Below are 23024 nucleotides of genomic sequence, written 5' to 3'. Positions count from 1 at the left end.
ATCTGCATTATCTAAATAGGTTAGGAAATACAATACCTATCCTGTACAGAGATGAAGACTAGAGAACTCACTTCTTTGTATTCTTAGCTTAGCTATCTCCAATCTCAGGATTGTTTTGGAAAAAAAATTATCTTGTAGACATCATCTGAAGAAAAGGAATGTCAGACAAACAAAGGCTTTGACCTAGACTTTATAGCACTGTCTCAAAACTGTATTTCCACAGTGAGAAACTAATTGAAAAAAAAAGTGCAGTGCCCAGGCTGGGAGCACAATGGCCCAAACGGAAACATGTTCAGAATTTTCCAAATCTAGAAAAGTAATTTGGCCAATAACAGATCTTTAAATCCACTTGTCAGTCTCCAGGCCTCCTATTGCTCACATTCCAGAAGTGGGTGCACAATGTGCATGAAGGATTTCAAACTCCAAAGCACCTTCTTTGTAAGAAAGAGATCTGCAGCAAAGTTTCCTGTGCAAAAAATTGCAAAGAATGGGATGGTAACAGGTTGCACCAAGACTTTGTCATAGTGTTCAGGCAGCAATTGGAAAATAGTAGGAAGGCGGAAGCACAAGAAAGGAGCTAGGAAGACAGCAGGATAAAAAGGTTTTACTTAAAGGGTAAAGAAGTTTTTTTCCCTTTTTGAACTCCCCAAAATCTTGCGATCATACTTTCCCTTCTGTCTTCTGGGCCTAAAGTAAAACAAGAGCAAAGAAAACCACAGAAACTTCATCTCCTTGAGAAGATTCCACTGACTTAAGCACATCCAGGATTTGATACCTAGGGGATCATATTCCTCCTCCCCCACCCCAAGATCAAGGCAGGCATTGGAAGGATGTTGTATTAATGAGTGAAGGCAAACAAAATTAAAGGAGCACTCTCTATTAAACAACACAATAGGAAGAAAATGGGCCTTGAATGTTTCTGTCTCATTTATTTCCTGTAGCGGGCAAATGTGCAAATTTAAGTTGCCTGGGTTTAATAAAAAAGACCTCAAAGTGAAATTTTCTCCGTATTTTGCATGCACTTCAACATAACTGGTGGTAACACCTACTCCAATAATTCACGGTAATGATGGTCAGCAGGGAGTCTCACCTAAGCATCACTGCAAGAAGCACGAACACTGTCTTAGGAACAAATGCAGCAAAAATGCAAGCCACTAGGACGAATAATTATAAACAGACAAGCCTGTCTAATTTGGGGAACATTACTCAACGAGGAGTGATACACAGACAGAAGCTGGTCATTTGGCATCATCTTTTCTCACAGCATGCAACTGGTTGTCATGACAACCCTGTCGTCCTCCTTACCAAATTGCTGAAACAGCCACGTGCATTTGAGGAGAAGAAAATTCTCCAACAGGTTCCAGGAAAATGTTTTGAACTGTGGGATTTACTGACCTACATGCAATCAGACAAGATCTGTGCCCAAAGGAATTGCCATTTTGACCAACTGTGACTTAAACCATAACCAGAAAAGACTGATTTCTTAAAAATCCTAAGGAAGTTTAGGGTGAATTATCTGTAGCTTTGTTTTAATTTGATGTGATCTTCATTCTGCTGCATAAATCATGAGCTGCTACAGGCACATAAGGCATTCAAGCAAAGAATTACGAGAGGAAAGTGGATGTGTCAACATCCAGGGAAAGAACCATGCCACTAAACCCACTTATTCTGATGTTTTGGCTTCTTCCCCCTCTCAACCACCAGACCCCAAGCTGGTGACATAAGGACTGAAATACCAACACAAAACCCAAAAAAAGCCTGTAAGGCTCTGTATGTTAGACTTGTGACCAAAACAAATGTTGAAAAGACACAAGTAGTTTAACTTTTGCTGAGTGGTGCTTGCATCAGGCCAAGACCTTCCCTGTTTGTCACTGGTCTCAAGCACAGACTGGCTAGGTGGTCAGTAACTGTTTGCATCACTTGTTTTTTATAATATACTTTTTTCTTCATGTCTTAAGATGTCTTTATCTTGACTTATGAATTTTGCCCTTCTGATTGTCTTCCCCATCCTGTTGGGGGGTAAAGTTCACCACCACAGAGGCATTCAAAGCCCACTGGCCAAGCCCAGGAGCCAGGTAAGAGCAGGCAGATAACCTCTGGAGTGGAAAGAAAAGGTGTTCCAGATGAGTGAGAGCAGCATATAAACAAATGTCCTGTTCACCAACTTTGTGCATAAATTAGATATGGCCTCAAATTCTACATGAACAAAATACTCCATTACCAACTAGTTTTCTATTTCTACCAACAAATTTCCACAGGAAATCAGAATAATTTGCTACTGTTCAGCAAAAGAGGTACTCTATATAGGCTTTTGCATCTAACCATTACTAGGGTATCTCGTTTATTTCAAATGCTAGTTCTCTATTCTTTCCACTAGATGGCAAAAGCTTTTACTGAAAAGTAATAATAATATAATGCACAGACTCTATAACTCCACCTCTAAATCCACAATAACTCTGCATTGTGAGACTGCAGCCCAAGGAACCTCCTCACCAAGGAGGACTCTAAGCATTAAATAATTTATCCAGAGCAGTATCATAATTTTCATCATAAAATCACTAGAATTGGTCCTGAGTGATAGCTTTCAGGGCTAAAACAGCAGCAATCTGAATCTGCTGTTCTGTTTTGTTTTGGTCTTTTAGTGTAGTACCTCTTATCCCCATGCTGTTCCTCACAAACAGCAGGACTGCAGCATATGAACTTGTGTTCCTATTTAAACTACTTTGTATTGTTATAGAAGGCACAGCATGGACAGAAAAAGAAGTGTGCACATGCATGGAGGTCACTCACTCTTCCTTACCCCCACACAATTAATTGCAGCTACAGCAGTCAACCATTTGGCAGAAAACCAGGGAAAATCAGTTAATGGAAGCACTGAATTTATGTATTTCTCTACTAACATATATAGCCTGATTCTCCTGTCCCCTAAAAGCAAATTGATGTGTTGGTGTTGAACCATGAACAGAAGAGACCATTAAGGATTTCATTTCGGGCAGTGGACAAATACAATCTGGAATAATCACACAAACCACAGAGATTTAGTCTACAAACAGACACAAAAAGCAATCTGCATACTAAGTCAGATACTACCCAAATGATTATTTTCTTCATCTAAAATCCGATGAAGCTTACTGACTTCAGAAGAGAACAACATAGAGAAGAGAAGGACTCTATTCTCTGGAGAACAGGCTGTATAAACCTATTGACATAGTCTGAAATGTTATAGAAATGCTCATTAGTTGGTTTCGTGCATACATAGGTAATTAAAAGCCAATGAATTGGTCAGTGGCACAGACATACAATTCAAATGGTGGCTTGACTAAAGCTGCTTTTCTCCAACAGCTTCGTTTACAGCACTGTGCAAATGCATTAGATAACACCTTTTCCTGAATTTAATGATCCAATGACAACAGAACATAAAATTGAATTACAACAGTTACTCACTGAATTTAAGTGCTGTGCTTCAAGAAAAAGCAAAACCTGCAAGAATAGCCATTGCCTGCCTCAGATGCAAGCTCTGTTCATCCCTCAGTCCATGAGGATGCCTGGTTCCACCCACAGCATGGTGGATGCTCTAGGACGCCACAAAAACAACAACTTTATCTTCACATGAGCCTTGTGAGGCAGGAGACAGGTAGGAGGAGAGGTCTGAGATGCATTAAATAACTTGCCTGAAGCAATGCTCAGACACTCCATACTCCCCAGGATCTGTGCAGTCTCCCTACACCTAAACACCAATCAAAATGTCAAGGTGCACAGAGACCAGCAGCTGTCCTCCAATATGCACATGTGCCTGAGTCCCCTTCTGTCCCACACAAAGGGCTGCTCTTCCTGACATGGCAAAAAAGTAATTCCTACCCTATCCTACACAATTAGTCAGTTTAGTACTATCAGTAATAGCCAAAATGTTACTTTTCAGGATCTATATAATGGATTAGCTTGACACCTAAAAGTTACAGTCAAACGTGCTTTAGAGAACAAACCCAAAGCTCCTTTTTTTCCCCATAGCAGCTGAAGACTAAGTGTTTCCCCATCTCCAAATTGATTACATGTTGCTACAGTACTAAAGGGAAGGAGGAAGTATTTACAGCAAAATACCATCTCTTTTACCATTAGAGACACATAAGCATGAAATTTTCCACAGGAACCAATGCACCGGCACTCTAGGGTCGACACTTTGCCTGCAAAGTTGTTAAGTGAGAAGGTTGGGCACATCAGGCAGCTAAAGGCTGTGTCAAGGCCTTGTAAGATGTGAACTCAGCTCCACTTCCCAGCCTTTGTGCTTAGAGACTTTTTTTATTTAAAAAAAAACACTTCAACCTTTTTAAGAGTAACTTTGCTTCAGCTGAACTAAGTCTTCCCATGCATCTTGCATGATGCACAGATCCATATATGAAATGCAACTTACAGCACGTACAAGAAGACTTTTATGAGCAGGAGCTTTAGACAGCAGATGCAAGTGCTGGGGAAGCTGGCTGTCCCTATGGGAGAGGAATGGATGCTGACAGTACACAGGGGGCTCTCATAGCCCAGAAGTATTTCACACCACTACATTGGTGTAAACTTTCTATTAAATCTTTATTCATACAATCCAGATTAAATTTTGGTATTAAGCAAACTCAGAGATGATTAACATCTTTGTAAACACCCATCTAGCATTAGAAACATCAGTATTTTCACTCCTATGTCTACTTCATGGCACTTCAGCACTGAAATTTTTTATTTATAGACCTAACTGAAGCTAGATTCAGAAATCTACATTTTAGAAAATGGAAATTTTATCTCTGACATAACCACTGAAAGCAATTCTAAGAAAATTCAGAAATATAACCATGTTACCATCATCTGGGTGAATCTAATGTAGCAAGCAGTAGCCAGAAAAAATCCTAACACACATCTGGAGTCCTGCATCAGAGAAGCATTTGAGAGATAAAAAAGGGAGGGATTAATTTTTCAATTCTGCAGAACCACAACAGAATTTCAGTTGCAATTATCACTGCCTTCAATTCAAAGCATATCAGCAAAATAGCTACTTGCTCCCAGCACTTGAGGACAGACTTCTTAAAGCTGCACATGCCCAGAACAGAACAACTTCAAAAGTTTCCTCTACTGTGAAACCTGAGCTAGAATCTCCCTCAAAACACACACCTGGCTTGGTAATAATGTAAACATGCCAAAGCACAGTAAGAAAATCCACATAAGATCTCCACTTTGTGATGCACAACAAGCCGTGGAGGTGGCTTAGCACTATGGAAAAGACACAGCTGTCCTCACACACTGTCACAAACAGTAAAACAAGAGATGGACAAGTAACAGCACGGTCCTTCCCCCGTCTGAATCTCATCTTTTTCACCAGAGATACTATTTGTGAACACATCAAAAGGCTGCAGGTTATCTTAGTAGGAAGAAAAAAACACATTTACATATGATGAGAATATTTCCCTTTCTAGATTTATTTTTATTGAGGTGCAAAAACAAACGACTGAAAATAAACAGGTCCTGCAGGATTAGGACACACATGGCTCAAGAGACATTTTTCTAATGCACAGCATTCACTTCTCAGTTTCCTTCACCACACAAACGTTCATCCCCTGCTTTTTATTAATTTCTTATAGTTTATTTACTGTTAACTCTTCTGGCTTGATACTCAAAATCCTCATATACAATGGCAAGCAATTAATTAACTTTTGCTATTCTGGAAGGATTAAGGTCACTGCCTTCTTTGAAAACAACAGCTTGGTACTCACTAGCAGTTGAAAAAGTTACATGTTAGCAACTAAGATCAGAACAAAAACCTTATACCTACTGTTTTAATGTAGAATTGAACTACTATAGGACCAGTGTACACACTTCCACATGCCCTATTATAAAAATATATGTAGAAGATCTAGAATAGACAAAGACAGACAATATCACTTCTGCAGACAGACACGTTGAGTGTTGTAAGATTCTCGAGCTTGGAAGAGGAATGGCAGGAAATGGGGAAGGAAATCTGCAGAATCATGAATACTGGATAGAAGGCAAGAATGCAAAGGAAATGATAATTCACTGCTATTTACTGCTTCCTATAACAGAAAAGCAATGGGTACCTAATGAAATTATTGGAGAGCAATTTTATAGGGAAGAGCTTTTTCATACAACATATAAATTAAATTACAGACCTCATGGTCACAGGATGCTGTGGATGCCAGAAATACAAATGAGACTAAAAATGATTAAGCAAACTCATGTTAGAAAACTCTATCAAGAGCAATTAAAGAAGATAACATGAATGGTATACCAAGTCTGAAAGTCCCAAAACCAGCTGGTGAAAATTAAAAAGCTATAAAAGGGGAAGGACCACTTTATGCTACTGCTGGTTTTTATTTTCATTGCTCCCATAAGTTTCTGCCACTGCCCACTGTCAGAGGTGACCCTTGAAGAACTGAATGAGTCTCAGGTCTGCTGAATACAGCTATTTTACAAGCTAATGTACTATCTGGCAATGTACAAAATGGAACAGTAATCTCTGTAACTCTTGTAAAAGTGAGCTCTGGTTTCCTGTCAGTATAGTAGTTTGAGTTGGAAACAGAAAAATGAACAACATTATTGAAAGACTTTGATAAAAGTAACCACAACGATTTTACTGTGTCAGATTAAAAAGCCACATCAGCTATGAGAGCACTCAAACCAATATATGCAAGCTTCTTCTAAGGGATATATATATATATATATATATATATATATATATATATATATATATTCCCAGAAGGAAAATCCACAGTAAGTGATTTTTTTTCTCAGAGGTGCAAAGGTACATAGTTTCCTACCCTGAGATACACAATAACCTCATATGGCAACAGCAGTGTAGGAATTATGTGACAGAATATTATTAATCTTGTTGCCTTCAATTTTACATTAAGATGTATCTAAAAGGAAGAGATTACTACTTATACATTAAATTGTACTGAGCCATATAATAGATAAAAATTTCTTTACAGGCAAATACATCTGCTGGGCTTAAACATCTTCAAGAATAAGGAATGGGAAACATATCTGAAGTACCATGAAGTACAGTAACTAAAAGCAGATAGAGAGCTAGCCCTGCTAAAACTACAGGCTTTAATTTTTGACAATTTAATATTCCAGTTCAAAAGAGCTCTATGTCAGTTAATGTTTAAGTCTTGCTTTTCCCCTTATTTCCATTCCAGAAAAAAATCATAAGATAGAAAGGAGAGATGACTGCAACACATTGGATGCAAGATGTTGGTTAGAAATTCACTGTTTCTGCACTGACAGTGAATTCAGGGGATCCTGCTACCTTTTGACAGCAGAATTAGCCCAAATAAAAGACTGTGGCCAGTACAACACACAATTCTGATACAGCATCTGTAAAGTGATAAACCAGAAGAAAAATAACTAACTCAAAACAACCTGATCTGGTGGCCTTTGCACAGATCCTTTTACAGTAACATTACCAGAAGAAGAAAACAAAGAGTACCACTTTACCCATCAGCAAGTCATAAAATAACAAAGCATATCCCACCAAAAGGATATCTGCATATTACCAAATGAAACAGATTTGTTCATCATTGTAGAATTCCAGTTGCATGCACACTCTGTTGAAAAAGTTTACTTCTAAATCAATAGAGAAATGAAATATTTTTTTGAATTTACACTTATTTTCAGCATTTTTGACAGAAATTTTTACAACTTTATATTGTCTTTTGATATATTATACTTTTAAAATCCCCAGCTCATGGAGTCATGATAAAACTGTAGCTTATCCTTTAAAAAAAACCAAAAACAAAAAAACCCCAAAAATCCAGCTCAACAAAAACCCACTCACTACAACCCCCAGAATCTCCCATGTTCTCCCCATAAAAAACGCTGAAAAAATAAAATTAGAACTAAAGCTTAATCCTAAAATAAAAAAAATGCCACTTTCCCTGTCTGTGCTCAGCAGATGAAAATGAGAGATCTACTGTGCAAATGCTAGATATATTGCCTCACCTACAGTAGAACTTCTTGAATACATAAAAAGGAAGGTTGAAAAAATACACTATTACTACAGTAATACAGTTTCATATGTGGTCTGCAGGGAGCACAGCTTTTAAATCCATAGATATTATCTATGTGGCTATTTGGGTTCTTAAAATAAATACTGGCAAATAGTTATTGCACTGATGTTAGCAAATTTTGGAAGCAGTCAATCTGAAAGGCAGATTAAACATGACATTAGCATCTCTATCTACTTCTGCCAGAGACCTGATGGTCAGTCCACCCCTCTGCATCATTCCTGGAAAACCACAACTCTTCTTGAGTCACTGCTCAAGTGATGATACGATGGGACAGCTGAAGTTTGCCACAGATTTACAGCAGATGCAAGTTGGACACTTGGCCACCCAAAAAAGGCAAGTGTCCTTTGGGAAGTGTTAAGCACTCTGGACCGTGCACCCCTGTTTTCAGGAACAGATCCTTGAAACTAAAACCAAAGTGAATGTGGACAGGAGACACTGAGAGGAACAGAGAATGTCACTCTTCTGTCACCCTACTTCCAGGTCGCCTTACTCATGAAGCAGCCTCTTAAGAAACTGCATTTTTCCTACTAAGTAACTCTAGGATTAGGCAATTTTAGGAAGGAGGAGCTTTCCATAAAGAAGTACACTTCATATATTTGAAGTACAGAAATCTGGAGTATTCTTATGAAAGTGAGAATTTAAGTATGACATAAAATCAAGAGATATACAGAAAAACAATCTTCTGCTCATGATTCCTCATTCATTTTGGTAGTTGCATTAAGGCCTTATTTCCTACATACACCCTGAATATGCATAGACAATATAATTTCACAAAGCCATGGAAAATACCATACTGGATGAAAAAAAAAATAAGCTTTTTATTCTATGACAGTGGAAGCTTAGCCCTAAAAATCTCTATTTTTCTGATGTTTTGTTCCTGGTTTTCACAACTGTTTATTAAAAAAAAACATTTGTTATGTTTCAGCACAATTAACCAGGGAAAATTAATGTAGTCAGGACACTGCAAAGTTCCTTGATGATATGCTGACAGGCTCCAGTGGCAAAAAAGGGAGAGTCATTATTCTGGTTTAGTTAAGCATGAAAAGAAAAAAAAAAGGTAATTTGAGTTTAAACACCAAGTATTATCTTGAATGTCTGATACAGCTACAGAGTATGACAAATGATGTTGGCTTGCCTACAAAAGAAAAAAACACATAATTTAAAAAAATTTTACTAAAGCCAAACCAAACCACTGTTTCCTATCATGACTTTGTTTTTGAAAGGAGCAAGTAGATTTCTGCTGTTAAATTACAATTCCATAAATGAAGACAAAAAGTTGCATAAAGATTTGTGTGAAACAGCATTCTGGTAAAAGATTGCTTTTCTCACCTGGCCAAATTGATTGATTTAGGACTGGCAAAATGAACAAGAAAAGAAATTCAAGATATTAATCAACATTCTTTGAGAGATCCCAATCAAACACTGGCTATATTCACATTTCTAATCCCCAAAACCTCATTCTCATTATATCAAAAGTTGCTTTAACTTGAACTTTAGGGGAAGATTAGGGGCACTGCTCTGATTATTTAGACAGACATTTTCTCCCCTTTGACTGCAAGGAAAATAAAGCAGTCCCAGGGAAGGAATTTGTGACATATGAAAGAGAATCTACAAGTCCAGTTCATGAGGTATTTGAAACCTTTCAGCTGTATGGATCACAAGTCTCAAATATCACGTGCCAACTCACTACTGAACTGATGCACTCTGCAAGATACCCTCACAGCAGTAACTGTACACATGCACTCTGCAACTTAAGCTGTCAGATTCCAGCTGAACTTCCACTGAGCAGAATTTTATTAACAGAATAATTGCATTCAATATCAATTCAATAAGTGACACCATCAGACAGAGCTAGGAAATAGTAAAAGAAAAGAGTAGTGTTACTTACAGTTACTAGATGCTCCTGTATAGCTCAACACGTACTGATCTGCCACCAGCATCCTTTAAATTTGCTATACATATGTCCCAACAGCTTCATATTCTCCTTCTGTATAGCATCTCCAAGTCAAACATAAGAAAATACACTGCTGTGTTTAAACAGACACTTAGTCTAACGAGGAATGGTGCTTTGGGAGGAAGAAAAGAAAAGCCATCCTCATTCAACTGCCTGTAGGTGTAGCAGAGGAAACACCACATGTTGAACATACAAATGACTGCATTTTCTAATAAGCCAGGAAAAAATGAGAGGGATGGCTCTACAGGAATTAGAGCAGTCTGTGCATACAGTGCACTCTCTACTGAATTGATTCCAGCTTGCAAGACAATGATGTATTTTCTGACTGACTCTGCTCAGAAGACAAGCTTTTGAAACTCCTTTCAGCCCCACAAGCCTTTAGATATCAATCACATCAAGATTTAATCAGTTCAACTTTGGACCAGCACAGCCCCTCGCCCTGCAAATCAACCCCTGGAAATCTATTTATATTGGGTTTTTTTCTCCTTAGCTGCCTGTATAAACATGAAAAGAAAAACATATGGCAAAGATCCAATCTTTGAAGACAAAATTCCTCAGGCTGCTAACCTCCGACTTCCTGGAGGTGCATTGCAGCAATGGTAGAAATTGATTTAGCGAAAGGCTTCTATTAGTGAGAGCACTGTTCTCATCACTAAGTCCCTCCCCTTGCTATAATCAATAATTTAAGCAAAGCCAAGAATCATGTCAGCCAAAATGGCCAAGGTAACTTTACTGTCTCTCTCTTGCAGAGTAGAAGTACAATTAAATTAAAGTCTGAATGGGAATGAATTCTGGCTTTCATTTTGAGAAGAGGAGAAGGGATGGGCTCCTTTGTTCCTTATTGAAAAATTATAGATAAATGTTCAGGAAAGGGAAAAAAATCCACTTCCAAAAACTATAAAAAAGCCATAACCTTAAAGTCTTTTATTAGTTACATGTAAACAAAATATATGCTCTACAGAGTTACAACTCCTGACTACTATGATGGTGCTAGTGTACCTATTTCTCAGTGCATTGCAACTATATCTGAGTGTTTTATACTTAAATTTAGTCCTGCATAATCTAAATTCAAAAGCAATTAAAACAAACTAATGGAAATTAATTTATATAGTACTAAATTATGCCACTGTTTAGGCAAAACATAGCTTCATGGATAGTTCTGAGACTGACTGCTTCAAGACTTTTGCTTGGAAATGTTATTAGGCAATAAATTAGTCTGGTGTATCAAACGATGTATATATGAAGTGATCAACATAACAAATAGTGGTTAAAACCAACTTCTGAATCACAACACCATGTAAAACCAGATAAAAACAGAGACACTAAGAGCAGGAAGCCAAAATATATGCTTTGGATTTGGAGCTGTTCTCCCCTTCTCTCCCCCCCTTGGATTTCTCATCACTGAAGTACCATGGATAAATCTACTGTGCAAACCAAAAGACACACACAGTGCTGGGCTTTAGAAATACAGATCTCAGAATCTAAAAAGAAGCCCACTTAATGTCATTATCTTAAACTCTGTGGCATCCTGATATTGGACATTTATGACCTAACGCTGCATGCCCAGAGGCTCCATTCATCTCAGAATTAAGCAATTGAGCCTTAATGGCAAATATATGTGCTTTCATGGGATTGCTTAAAAAAGGCTTCATGTCCCTTAAGGCAGGGACCATACATCCACTCACAAGCAAGGACTGAGTTCATAGCAAGGTCTCTGCAGCACGCCAAGTACACTCATACAAGACCTTTCCTGGCCCATGGAGATGGCTGAATCCACACACATTCTCTTGATACAGTAGCAATGAATCCAAGGCTGCCTGCAGCACCATGTAGTCAACATCTTGGTGTTGGATGCCATAGGTTTCTGTGTGTTTCATTCAATAACACAGCTGTGACTTGAGGAATCCACAACCCCAATTCAGCCAATCCTATCTCATTCATTAAAACTGAGTCAAAGTTCTTCTCCTCAAGATGAGCTGTGTTAGAGTTAATCACATAAGGAACCAGTGCACTGAGAGACTGGAGATGCTACCTTGGGGAGATTAAAAGAAATACCTACAAGTGCAAATATACCAGGGCAGGAACTTGAGGGAAATTTAGGTGTGTGTCCTTCACTGAACAATCTCCTTCCACCAGTCCTGAGTGATGTTTTGACTTTCTCTTTGCAGTACTTGAGTATTAAGTAACTTTCACCCTTTGTTTGCCTGCTTTAAGTTTTCAGAACTTCTGTGAAATAACATCCCAGACTCAAGCACATACAAATTCCCCAATACTCGCTTCTGCCACTTTACTCTCAATCTTAGTCCATCCTCTTTATTGTCACTGTCTTTGTGCTAGTGTCACTTACCTAACCAACAAACTACAAGCACCCCTGCTTGCTTCCAACTCCTGTTTCTTCCAGCTTCCCCTTAGTTTGTGCCACATTCTCATTTATTGACACAGCTACAGTTACTCTTCTTGCTTCCCCATCCAGTAGGTCCCTCTTTTCAACAAGCCTCCAGTTGATGCTCCCATCTTCCAACCCTTCCTACCTTCCTCTCACCTCACAACTCTTCTTGTTCCCCCACAAGCTTTCTCCTCTGCTGAGAGCAGCAGTGAGACAACACCACTGCTACTGGGGCCCAATGCTGCTATTGCTGCAGATGCTCAGGGAAACAACCCAGGACTTGGGGTTTCCACTCTATAGCTGCAAAGAGGCAGGAATCACTTCTGAGCAGGAAACTCCCAAAACTGTACCAGCCATCCCCAGCTCTGTGCACCCGGGTGAATCGCTGCTACTCCAGCAAATGTGAAATCCTCCAAAAGCTGTGGGGTCACAGCAAAGACCAGAGACTCATTCTTCTGAGCAGCCATACCATTTCTTTACCATACCTCCTGCAGCTGAGATACGGGAGCACAGAGAATTACCAACAAGCACCCAGCCAGGCTGCAAAGACACAGAACCCCCAGCAGATTATAATGATGCTCTCAGCTTGCCTTAACAGTAGCCAGTAGGTTAAGAGTCCTCCCAAAGGTAACACTTTTTCTTCCTTCTGTTCGACAGGGAGTTCTATACCCGTTTCAAAGCATCAATCAGGTGGATTGAAGTTTGGCCCGAGTTCTATGCAGTGTTCAGAAGTGCTGAGGCAGAGGTTTACTGGATCAATTTTGGTCATAAATAGTTACTACTTTCACGGCTTTATGAACTGGAAACGTTTTTTTTTTAAGGAGAGGCAGTCTGATATTAGTGGATGGTGGCTCTTCTTTTGTGCAACCTCCTGCTTAACCATACATCATAAAGAGATATCAGGATCCTGACTTTCCCGCCATTACCTTATCTGGTTTCTGTGGTTATGTTGTCTCTTCTGCTTTGCTTGGTCCTGTGTCTAACTGGACCTGAACTCTTGTCATGGTCTCAGGAGAGACCTGTGAAGACATAATCCTAGGCACAGAGGAGTTTTTTCAGTATGACACATTCAACTTCAGAAAGAACATGCAGGATCCAGAATTACACCTGCCCATCCCTGAAACAACAGAAGCTTGAAAAGCTTCCAAAAATACTTTGTCAAGTTATGTATCAGACATGATTAAGCTAATCAGCACTTCTGAAACTCAAGTTTTCTCTAAAGATGCACAGAAGAGCCTTCCACTTAGCTACAGCACACAAGCCCTGTATAAATAGCATGTCCTAATACTTCAACTTTACATATCAATATAAACTTCAGTGTGATGTTAGGGGCAACCTGAGGTGCTCTCAAGATCTTATGAGCTACTCTATAGCTTCTAGCCAGGCAGCAGTACAATGCTGGCATTCACCTTCCTGGATTGTCTTGCCACAACCTCTATTACTCTTTGTTGCCTTTCTCCTGCTGGTATTCCATGTTTCAGCAGCTAGGTTTGCAGACATTTGTTTACCCCATAACTATACATTTTACTGAGTAGAAAATATTCATTTTTAAAACATTCAAAATTATAACACTGCACTTACGCAAAGCAGCACCACTGGCTTTTTTTTTTAGGAGTTATGTGCTTTACTATGGTATCAAAGAAAGTGTCCCTGGAAAGACAAGGACCAAACAAGAAATGAAATATCAAGGGCAAAATAAACCAGCTTATTAAATTCCCACCTTGAGGCCAGACTAAAATAAAAATTCAGCTGCAATAAAATAAAAATTAATGAAGCCGTGCCAGTTTGGACAGGGCTACCTTTGACACTATTTTAGCCAAAGTACTGAGCTAGGCACTGCAATGCTTTGGTAGTCACAGCACAGCCACCAGAAGGCAACTGTCACTGAATGCAGTGTCCTTCAGCCCTGGAGCACCCCAGGAGAGAAAATAACAAAAGAGTGATTTTTAAAACAAAGTCAGGCCCAGAAAAAGAAATTTCTGCACTGCAGGGTAGATGTTGTAGGCTCTATCCATCTGGTTAATTCATTTGTGAGAGTTATTAATTTATTTTATGAATGGCTCTGATGAAAAAAAAAGAATGGTTCTTTACCTTTTTGGTAAACACTAAGTATGAAACTGCAAATGTGACCATACAACACATTCTGGAATGCATCTTTTATATAGTTCCTAATTCTGGTAATTGCAAGCAGAGCTTGGAAAAGGATGCTAAACACTGCTGTATAAAACATCTACTGTCCCACTCCTGAATTTAAGTACATTAATTGCCCCCCCCCCCCCCCTCCCCACCTCTCCTTCCTGCCCAGAAGTGTTCAAGGCCAGGCTGGATGAGGTTTTGAGCAACCAGGTCTACTGGAAGGTGTCTCTGCCCACATGGGAGGGGTGGAACTAGATGAGTTTTGAGATCCCTTCCGACCAAAAGCATTCTATGATTCTACAAATATCTAACTCACTTTTACATCCCTATTTTTACAGGTGATCACTGCTCTTCACCACAGAAACTTTGTGTTTCAAGTGAGAGCACTTACTGAACCATGCAAAATATGGATTTAGGTAGCTCCATTGTGAACAACAGGGTAAAACCAACCTGACAACCCAAATGCAGCAAGTGGCCTTCCTATGCAATTGCGAGCAGCAACATGTACTCAAGAGTCATCTTTCAAGCTCCATTTTCTATCAAGTTCAATTTATTTTATAGCCTTCAACCAGTAGATCGTGAATGCTGAGCATTACTGTGAACATTCTGCAACCACATGGCCTTTTAGGTTTTATTTATTTTAAGCTGTCTTACTTTTTCTTCCCTAAAATCCTCTTATAGGGGTAGCTAAAAGGAAGATAAACACACAGTTTGTTACTCCACATACAGAATGTTACCTACACAAACACTGGGTATATACAGCAACTGTCACTCTTCCTATTTTGTAAGCAGTCAGCAAATAGTCAAATCTGAGACTATGAAACAATCATTGTTCCTTATACATAGTTATCAGTAACATGCAGGATAAAAAAAACCCAACAGCTCAATACTAAGAGTTGGCAGGCCATGAGGGTGTGAACTAGCACATACTATTTCCAAAAATCTGAAAATTGGATGCTTACCTAGAACCCTATTAGTTGTATAGGTGATATTAAACTCTTTCTCTGGTATTATCAGACTTGTGTTTATTCGCAGCATAATTGAACATATTTCTACTACCATAAATCATTTTTCACACTCAGGAACACAGAAAACATGTTCTGCAGTAAATAACATACTTGTTGTCTGTATCAGATAGGTACTGCAAAGGAAAAATGGATATCCATTTTAATTTTGTCAAAGATGGTGGTTAAAAGCAGAGGCAGAACTGCCCACTGGTATAAATCTCCCTGTCCTGTTCACGATTTGCTGAATTTTATTGTACTGGAGCATTAGTCTACCCAGATGTGTCATTATTTCAGACTAAAAGGTTCTGTTTACAAAAGTGACACTCCTGATCCCCAAGGGCCAGTCTCACTGCTGCCATTTCATCACTAGGTTGACCGTGTTTATTAGTAACCAGCTATTAAACTGCCCTCCAGGATTTGCTCAGAGACCAGCTGCTGACAGGCATTTGGTATATGGCAGTTGCATACAGTGGCAGCACTCCCTGAAAAAGAGGATGCTCATACTTTTGAGATCCCATTGAATGTTATTTTCAGGCAGAGAGAAACAAGCTGTTGTGGGTGTCAAAGGCTGAGAAGCTGAGGAGTAAGAGGAGGCTGTTGCCCCTGTATGTTCTGAAGAAAGCAAGGAGGGTGATTGCTCCAGCAAAAGAAAACCTGTCTCTCTCCAGCACTGTGCCCCCACATCTCAGGGACCTTCCTTATTATGGAGATATTCCCTACTCTGGAGTAGGGGGTTTTGTTTAAATTCAGTTAAAGCAGGGAGTAAAAGGAAATTCAGTATTTTTCTTGGTTTTGAGGCAAAAAGAATTCCTTTTTTTTTTTTTTTTGTTAGCATCTCCAGACAATCACATACTTCTCACACGTACCCATTGGTAAGTGTAGAGCAGTTATTTATAAACCAGTAGTAGGTACAGCTAGCATATTTTAGGATCTTGTCTATAGCATCCAGTAGTGCCTTTCCTAAAGCAACAGTAAAGCCAACTAGGATTGAGCAGGAGGCTGCCAGATGTTCCCAAGGATCTGTGTGCAAGCCCAGCCCTTGTGCTTCAATTGTGGGCGGTTCACTTCCCCACCAAAAGCACCACCTAAATCATCTCTCTCCTTCCAGCCATCAGCTGAGAGGAGTTAAGTGATGTATCTCTAGAAGAGCAGCCTGTACTTTCATACCTGTTTCATCAGGAGAGCTCGGTGAGGCGCTGTCCTGGGACAGTGTAGTCCAGCTGGAGTCCTCATCACTTGGGGCCAGGTTTTGAATCCTATGGAGGGCACAATCTGTTTTGGCCCCAGTTTTTGGGTGGTCTTTCTTAGTCTCAGGGCTTGATGACACTGTGGCAACTTGGCCATCCTCTGGGCTTGACGTCTTGTTTTGTTTGCGGGGTAGGACTTCCCCATTGACAATAACAGTAGAAGCCTGGCTGTTGCTTTGTGCGGAGTTATCTTCCATCACAACAAAATTCTGCTCTAGCTCTCTAGCAGAGGTCTCTAGATCAGTATAGTAATTCAGGAAGCTCTTGGTCCTCCTTGGCTGCGAGGGTAATATTTCACAGCCAGAGGAATCCTGTGGGATCGGCTCTTTGCCTTCAAACTTCTCAGAAGTTACGTTTATGCCTGCAGTGGTACTGAGGTTTTTGTTGGGATCCTGCTGTCCCTGCTCGGCGGCTTTCCTGAGCTGGTTTTCTCCGTTCTTCACCAGCTTTATATTGGCAGAAGTATTCCCCAGAAGGGGTTGAGCTGCCGGGTCAGAGAGACCCATGGCTGTCTGAATGTTAGTCAGGGCGTATTTTTTCCTGCACTTTGGAGGAGTGCTGTTCTTGGTCTCCGTGTGCCTGATTTCTGCGTTCAGGAGTTCATTGTGTGAGGAGCGGAGGTTGAGGGTGTTGGGGGGGGTGGCGGGGCTGTTGCGGTTCACAACATCCGTCGTGCTGCTGCTTGCCATAAACGCCAGAGTGTCCACACCGGAATCGACTGGAAAAGGAAAAGAAGCTCCCATGAAACACCTTCATCACATACACTGTTTTGCTTCAGGTAAAGGGACGAGGCACTTTACATTATTGTTTTATAGTCATAAAATTACCACAACCTAAAGTGGGTGAGAGATGAAAGCTTAGCTTATTTAATAAGGAAAAACAGAGGCAGAAAAATATAGATAGATTATCAGGACCACAAAGCTGAGAAAAAGCAGGAAACTTGACCCTAACATAAGGCAGTTTTAAAGCATTTTTTTCATGTCCCATTCTCTTGCAAGCAGGCTTGGGGACAGGAGAGGTGCCCTTTGCAAATTCTTGGGAGTCCAGAACCTGTTCTTACCATGATTTCGTTTTACTATTGCACCTCTACCTTTGCTGAGGAGAACTCCTTGAGCACATATCACTAGGAATCAGAAAATATGAGAAATTTCTAAGTAGATCACAGGCAGATGCTACAGCTTTTTCATATAGGCTAGAACTCAAGTAATGTTAAGTTTAGCCTGACTGGCAAGTCAGCTGTTGTCTCTTAAAATCTTTTGTTTTCTTTTATTTTCTTGTTGCTTTTTTTTTTGTTGATTGGTAAGTTTTTTGGTTTGGTTTCTTTTGTTTGTTTGTTTTTGGGTTTTGTTTTGTTTCCCCAGAAGGGGAAAGTAGAGGGTCAGAGCGCAGGGAATTAAAAAAAAAAATACAAATTTTTCATAATAGCGTGTTTGATTTCTCTGTGTGTGTGGAAAGCCTTGACAACATAGCCTGCTCAATCAACTTTAAAAAGGGCTGTGCCAAAGATGAAGATGGCTCACTGTTTCTACATCTCACAAAGTTCAAACTGAAGGATAAAATGTACATCTTAGGGCAGAGGACACATATTTCACAGTTAAATAAAGTAATTCTTTAATCTACAAGTTTCTGATTTTTATTAGTCAGAGGGACATCTTACATTTTGAAAAACACTAGGTTAGTTGAGGGAACAAATTTTTAGCCTATGAAAAAAAATGATCAAAAGTGTATTTTTTTAAACTACCACTTGCTCCTGTACTGCTTATTCATGGTTCCCACTAATTTGCACAAATACTCCAGGAACACCTCCATTTACGTACTGTAGTAGTCACTGATGTTTGACACCTGGGAACCAAGTAAGAAGCCAATTAATAAATCACTCCCACCTGCCACTGCATGAAACAGCCTTCCTGTTCTTCCTAATTCTCAGGTATCACCAACTGCTTCTATTGCACATAAAAGCATACCTGGGGCTTATCCAGGAATGAAAAGCTATAATTTGAGCTACCCGATGACAGATCATTGCCACTGATTTGTGTTGCATCCTTGTATATTTGATATACAAGGAAAATGCTGACAGAACTGAATGCAGTACAGATTTACAAGAGATGATGCATATGTGGGGTTTTTTGTTGGTTTTTTTTTTTAAATAAATATTTAAACACAGAGTGAAAAAGAGCACTTAACAATGTTACCTACATGTGCACACAGTTGCTGGTGTTCCCTTTGATGTGCTGTCAAAGCCACACACTTCAACCATCACTCCAGCTCATTTCAAATCAAGCAGACAAGTATATTCTTTGTTCCCTGAATCACCCACCTAGATCAACTTCTAAAACTTGTTCAAAAGGGAATTCAAACTAAATTTGCACCAGGCAGTCAGTCTAGACCCACTGTAAATTCTTCATAAGACAGATCACCCCACGCACACTGTGCAAAAGCCATCAGCTTAGGTTACAGTTAACAAACATCCTATAGATAACTGCAGCTCTAGCCACGAAAGACTTCCAAAACACAACCACCACATAATTTAAAGGAACTTAATTTAAAAGTGCTTCTCAACTACATCAATAAATGTTGCTTTCTGTATCTTGCCAAAAACCAACCAAGTCAAACACAAGCAAGGTCACATCTGATCCAACATAATGTTACCAAAGCAAGTGTTTTAATTAAATGACATGAGATGGCCTGTGTTTATGACTGGTTGCTTAATATTTTTTCTGGATCAGTTGAAAGTCTGACATTCTGAAAGTCACAAAGAAAATAAATTTACAGGGCAGGATAATTTTGAACCACTGCTTCACCTTCAGAACTTATGGAATTTAACAGATTTCGCTACACAATTCACTATATTTTGCTTTATGCTTCAGCAAATTAAAACAAACTATAATTTTTCATCAATTAATACAACTGCCACAATTTGGGACAAGACAGTAATTTATTCTTGTTCTTTGTTACCAGTGAGCTGCTTCATGAAATGTTTGCCACTATTTTTACCACTGAACAAATTTGTTAAAAAATAATCTTCTTAGATAAAGCATGTGTCTGTCTGCCAGATTATCTTTAGCCAGTCACCAGTCATTGGCATTTCACTTATTAAAAGTATTGAAAGAGTAAGGGCAAAAAAACTGAAAAAAAAATGTACTGTTTTACTAATCTGTTTGATAAAGCTCGCCCAGGGATTTATGATGAACATTGGCACACTGACCCATGAGCCAAAGCCTCCAAAAGTCTTTTGTGTCCCAGGCACTGTTTGTAAGCTGGGGGTGAAGTTGGGTTTCTCTGATCATCAGCAGAAAAATGTCAAAATGAACTTTTCACTAGGAACCACCTCCCTTCCTGACCCCCCCCCTTTCAAATGATTGATTGATCAAATCATCATGATCAAGTGATCAATGAACATGCAAACAGTACCACAAGGTCTGCACAGAGAGGAGCAGGCTGTCCTCAAGGGACAGGAACAATCCCTGCTCATGTTCTGTCATCTGAATTCCCAGACATGCTCTGGGATACTGGCAGTGAGCATTCCTCCACCCTCAGATGCAGATGTAAAACGTGGGAAAAAGGGAAGCAACAGAAGAGTCAAAAAGCAAATAAATACTGATGGGAAGGGGCAGAAGTTGCTACCAGACTGCAACTAAAGTGCTGGAAAATGCTGGAATGCAAGAAAATGCTTAAATGCAGTGAAAACCCCCTAAGTTGCATAGCAGAATAGTACAAGAAAGAAGAGCAACAGAGCAAACAGACCTTTCTGCAGGATGCTGTGATGCTCAAAACATGAAGTTTTTCCTAGAGGAAGCAACATTCCAACTTCCTAACCAAAAATTTCAAGGAAATGCAACTTCTTCCTCTGTAATTACAATCACCGAGTTCCTTCAACTTTGCCTCTCCCACTGGCCCTGCCTCCCTCAGGGGCACCCACAGGGGTACCCAATGCACACTGGTGCTGTGCTCCTCAGCAGGCAACCAACACCCTGTGGCAAGGGTCCTGCACCCAGGCACCTCACTGCAGGCACACCCCATCCTCCCCACTTCAGCAGCTCCTTGTGCTGCCTGGCCACTGGCTACTGGCACAGGGCACCCTTGTTTCAGCTCCTCTGCCTTCTGCTGAAAAGCAAACAAATGGACAAGCAAACCAGGAATCTCTGTACTGAACCTCAGCTAAAGCAGGTGAATGGCATTCAGTTGCAAGTCTGCAAAAATAGGGTATTATAATAAAAAACATTGGACTCCAGTGAAAAACTAACAATAATTAGGATATTATCATTACAGGAAATACTAATATATTAAAATGTTGGTGCTTAAAGACAGCACATAAGTAGGTAGAAGGTCTGTCATAGCAATTCATTAAAAATTGTAGCTTACTTTATACAACAAATCCCAGTCTCAACTGCATGCTTCTAGCATTTAGAAACACCCCTACAGATACAGATTAATACACCTTCACTACTACTATGTGTTTAACACAAAGTAGTCCAGAATTTCTAAGCACTGTAATTATCCAAATAACACTATTACTTAAATGGCTTTTACTGATGGTTTTCAATCTTGTCATCAACCTTACACAGCTACAAGGAGGAGTGAAAATGCCATTGCAAACAGAAAACAGTGCATAACCAACTTATCTTTACCTCTAATGAAACTTCCTTTGCACTGTATTGCTTATAGGAATAGTTTTTAAAAAGTTGAATAGAGATTATTCAAACACACTTAAAAAGAAATTAAAATGTTTTCTTTTTCATGTATGTATAAGTGCAAAATGAAAGCAGAATATGGGCCTGGGAAAAATAACAAAAAGAAGAAGAAAGTTTCACATATTTGTATAGCAGAATCTTTTAAAGGGCATCTGACCTTGAAGTACTTCTGACATGGCTCACGGGGCGTCAGCAATGCATCAGGAAATAGATTACAATTTGAAATCTGAAAAGAGGGATCATTTAATAATTAAAACCAAAGGAAAACACAAAATAAAAACACCACATTTCAGAAGCTCCTGAGAGATGTTAAGCATTCTAAACAAACCCCTGTAACATAACATGAGGATCTTTTGAGCTTTCAATGATATTTGACAGTCATTAAAGTATGGGCGAGGCTACTCTACAGCAATGAGAACAAGCAATTAAAAAATAACTATGACATTTTCCTTAATGTGTGTGTTACTAGGAGCACATGCTCAACAATAATCTTCAGTTTTAATCAAAATGCTTTAGCAAAAACTTCATTATTCTAGAAAACCTAGTTTTTTCCCCAGTTACCCAACTGCAGCTTGCTCATGAAACTACACCAGTGCTGGTAAAAACAAACAGCAGTGATGTATGTCTACATCAGAATATACAGAATGAGATCCAGCATATGAAGCTCAGATGCATAGTTTGCAGGGCTGATCCCATAGGAGGCAATTATAAAAAGCAAGGTAGGCAGTTACCTCCTCTATGGGACCCTTTTCCTGACCATCTTCTAGTAAATAAACCATTTTGCTTCCGTCTCTGTTCTGGATATGAATTACATGCACTGGAAGCTAAGGAATGCACCTATGACAATTTCTGCCACTGTGTTTAGGAAATGTAGGAAGGAGACTACAAACTTCTTCACACAGCAGGTATCCCCTTTGCAAAAATATCTGTTGAGTACAAAATGTTTCATGACAAACTCGTGCCGTGGGGCTACAACCTCAGGTCCTGTACCCTTTGGCAATTCAACACTGCCTATAACTCCTTCTGTTCAAAAGGCTAAATTCCACTATTAAAACATTAATTCTTAATTAAATATCCTAACATACTAACTTCTCATAAATGCATTCTAGGTCCAGCTAGTTAAAAAGATGTCAGCATCCTAAAAAACTCCAAATTTACATTAATGCAGTTTAAATGAGATTGAGGACTTGGTATGTTCACATCAAATGTCATTACACTCGGTTTTGCCTACATTTCCACCCAAGTGCCAAAGTATGTTAAACACTTGCAGAGGTGAAAAGGAAAGGGGACAAACTTGAATGAACTGCTGGGCTGCATCAGAACAGCCAGTGATGTTCCTAAAGCCATTGTTTTTCTTCGCATTGCTCCCTCCAGCAAAGAAATCTCTGTTGGACTGAGCTGGAGACAGAAAAGTGCAGGAAAGCCAGGAAAACAAATTCCAGTGGTGCACAGAGCAGTTTTGGAAACACAAGAGTGGGAAAGGAGCAGGGCTGCAAGCAGCTTGCATGTACGCCCTCGAAACTGCTTGCAGACTCAACACAAA

The 23024-nt window shown here is 39.5% G+C and overlaps 1 protein-coding gene across 12 annotated transcripts in view; it reads right to left on the bottom strand.

The window, feature by feature from the left end:
* Positions 1-23024, bottom strand: part of APBB2 (amyloid beta precursor protein binding family B member 2) — a 169070-nt gene that overhangs the window by 69971 nt on the left and 76075 nt on the right. For 11 of the 12 annotated variants that reach the window (XM_071743668.1, XM_071743667.1, XM_071743679.1 and 8 more), the window contains one exon: positions 16711-17508. In XM_071743668.1, coding sequence (XP_071599769.1) covers positions 16711-17508 — 798 coding nt within the window. Of the gene's footprint in view, positions 1-16710; positions 17509-21638; positions 21708-23024 lie in introns of all 12 variants that reach the window. The other variant, XM_071743677.1, reaches the window with a different exon arrangement.

This window comes from Heliangelus exortis, chromosome 4 (genome assembly GCF_036169615.1).
Source record: "Heliangelus exortis chromosome 4, bHelExo1.hap1, whole genome shotgun sequence".
NCBI lineage: Eukaryota > Metazoa > Chordata > Aves > Apodiformes > Trochilidae > Heliangelus > Heliangelus exortis.
The sequence above is the reverse complement of the archived record's forward strand: the minus strand, read 5'-3'. Positions and strand labels throughout refer to the sequence as shown.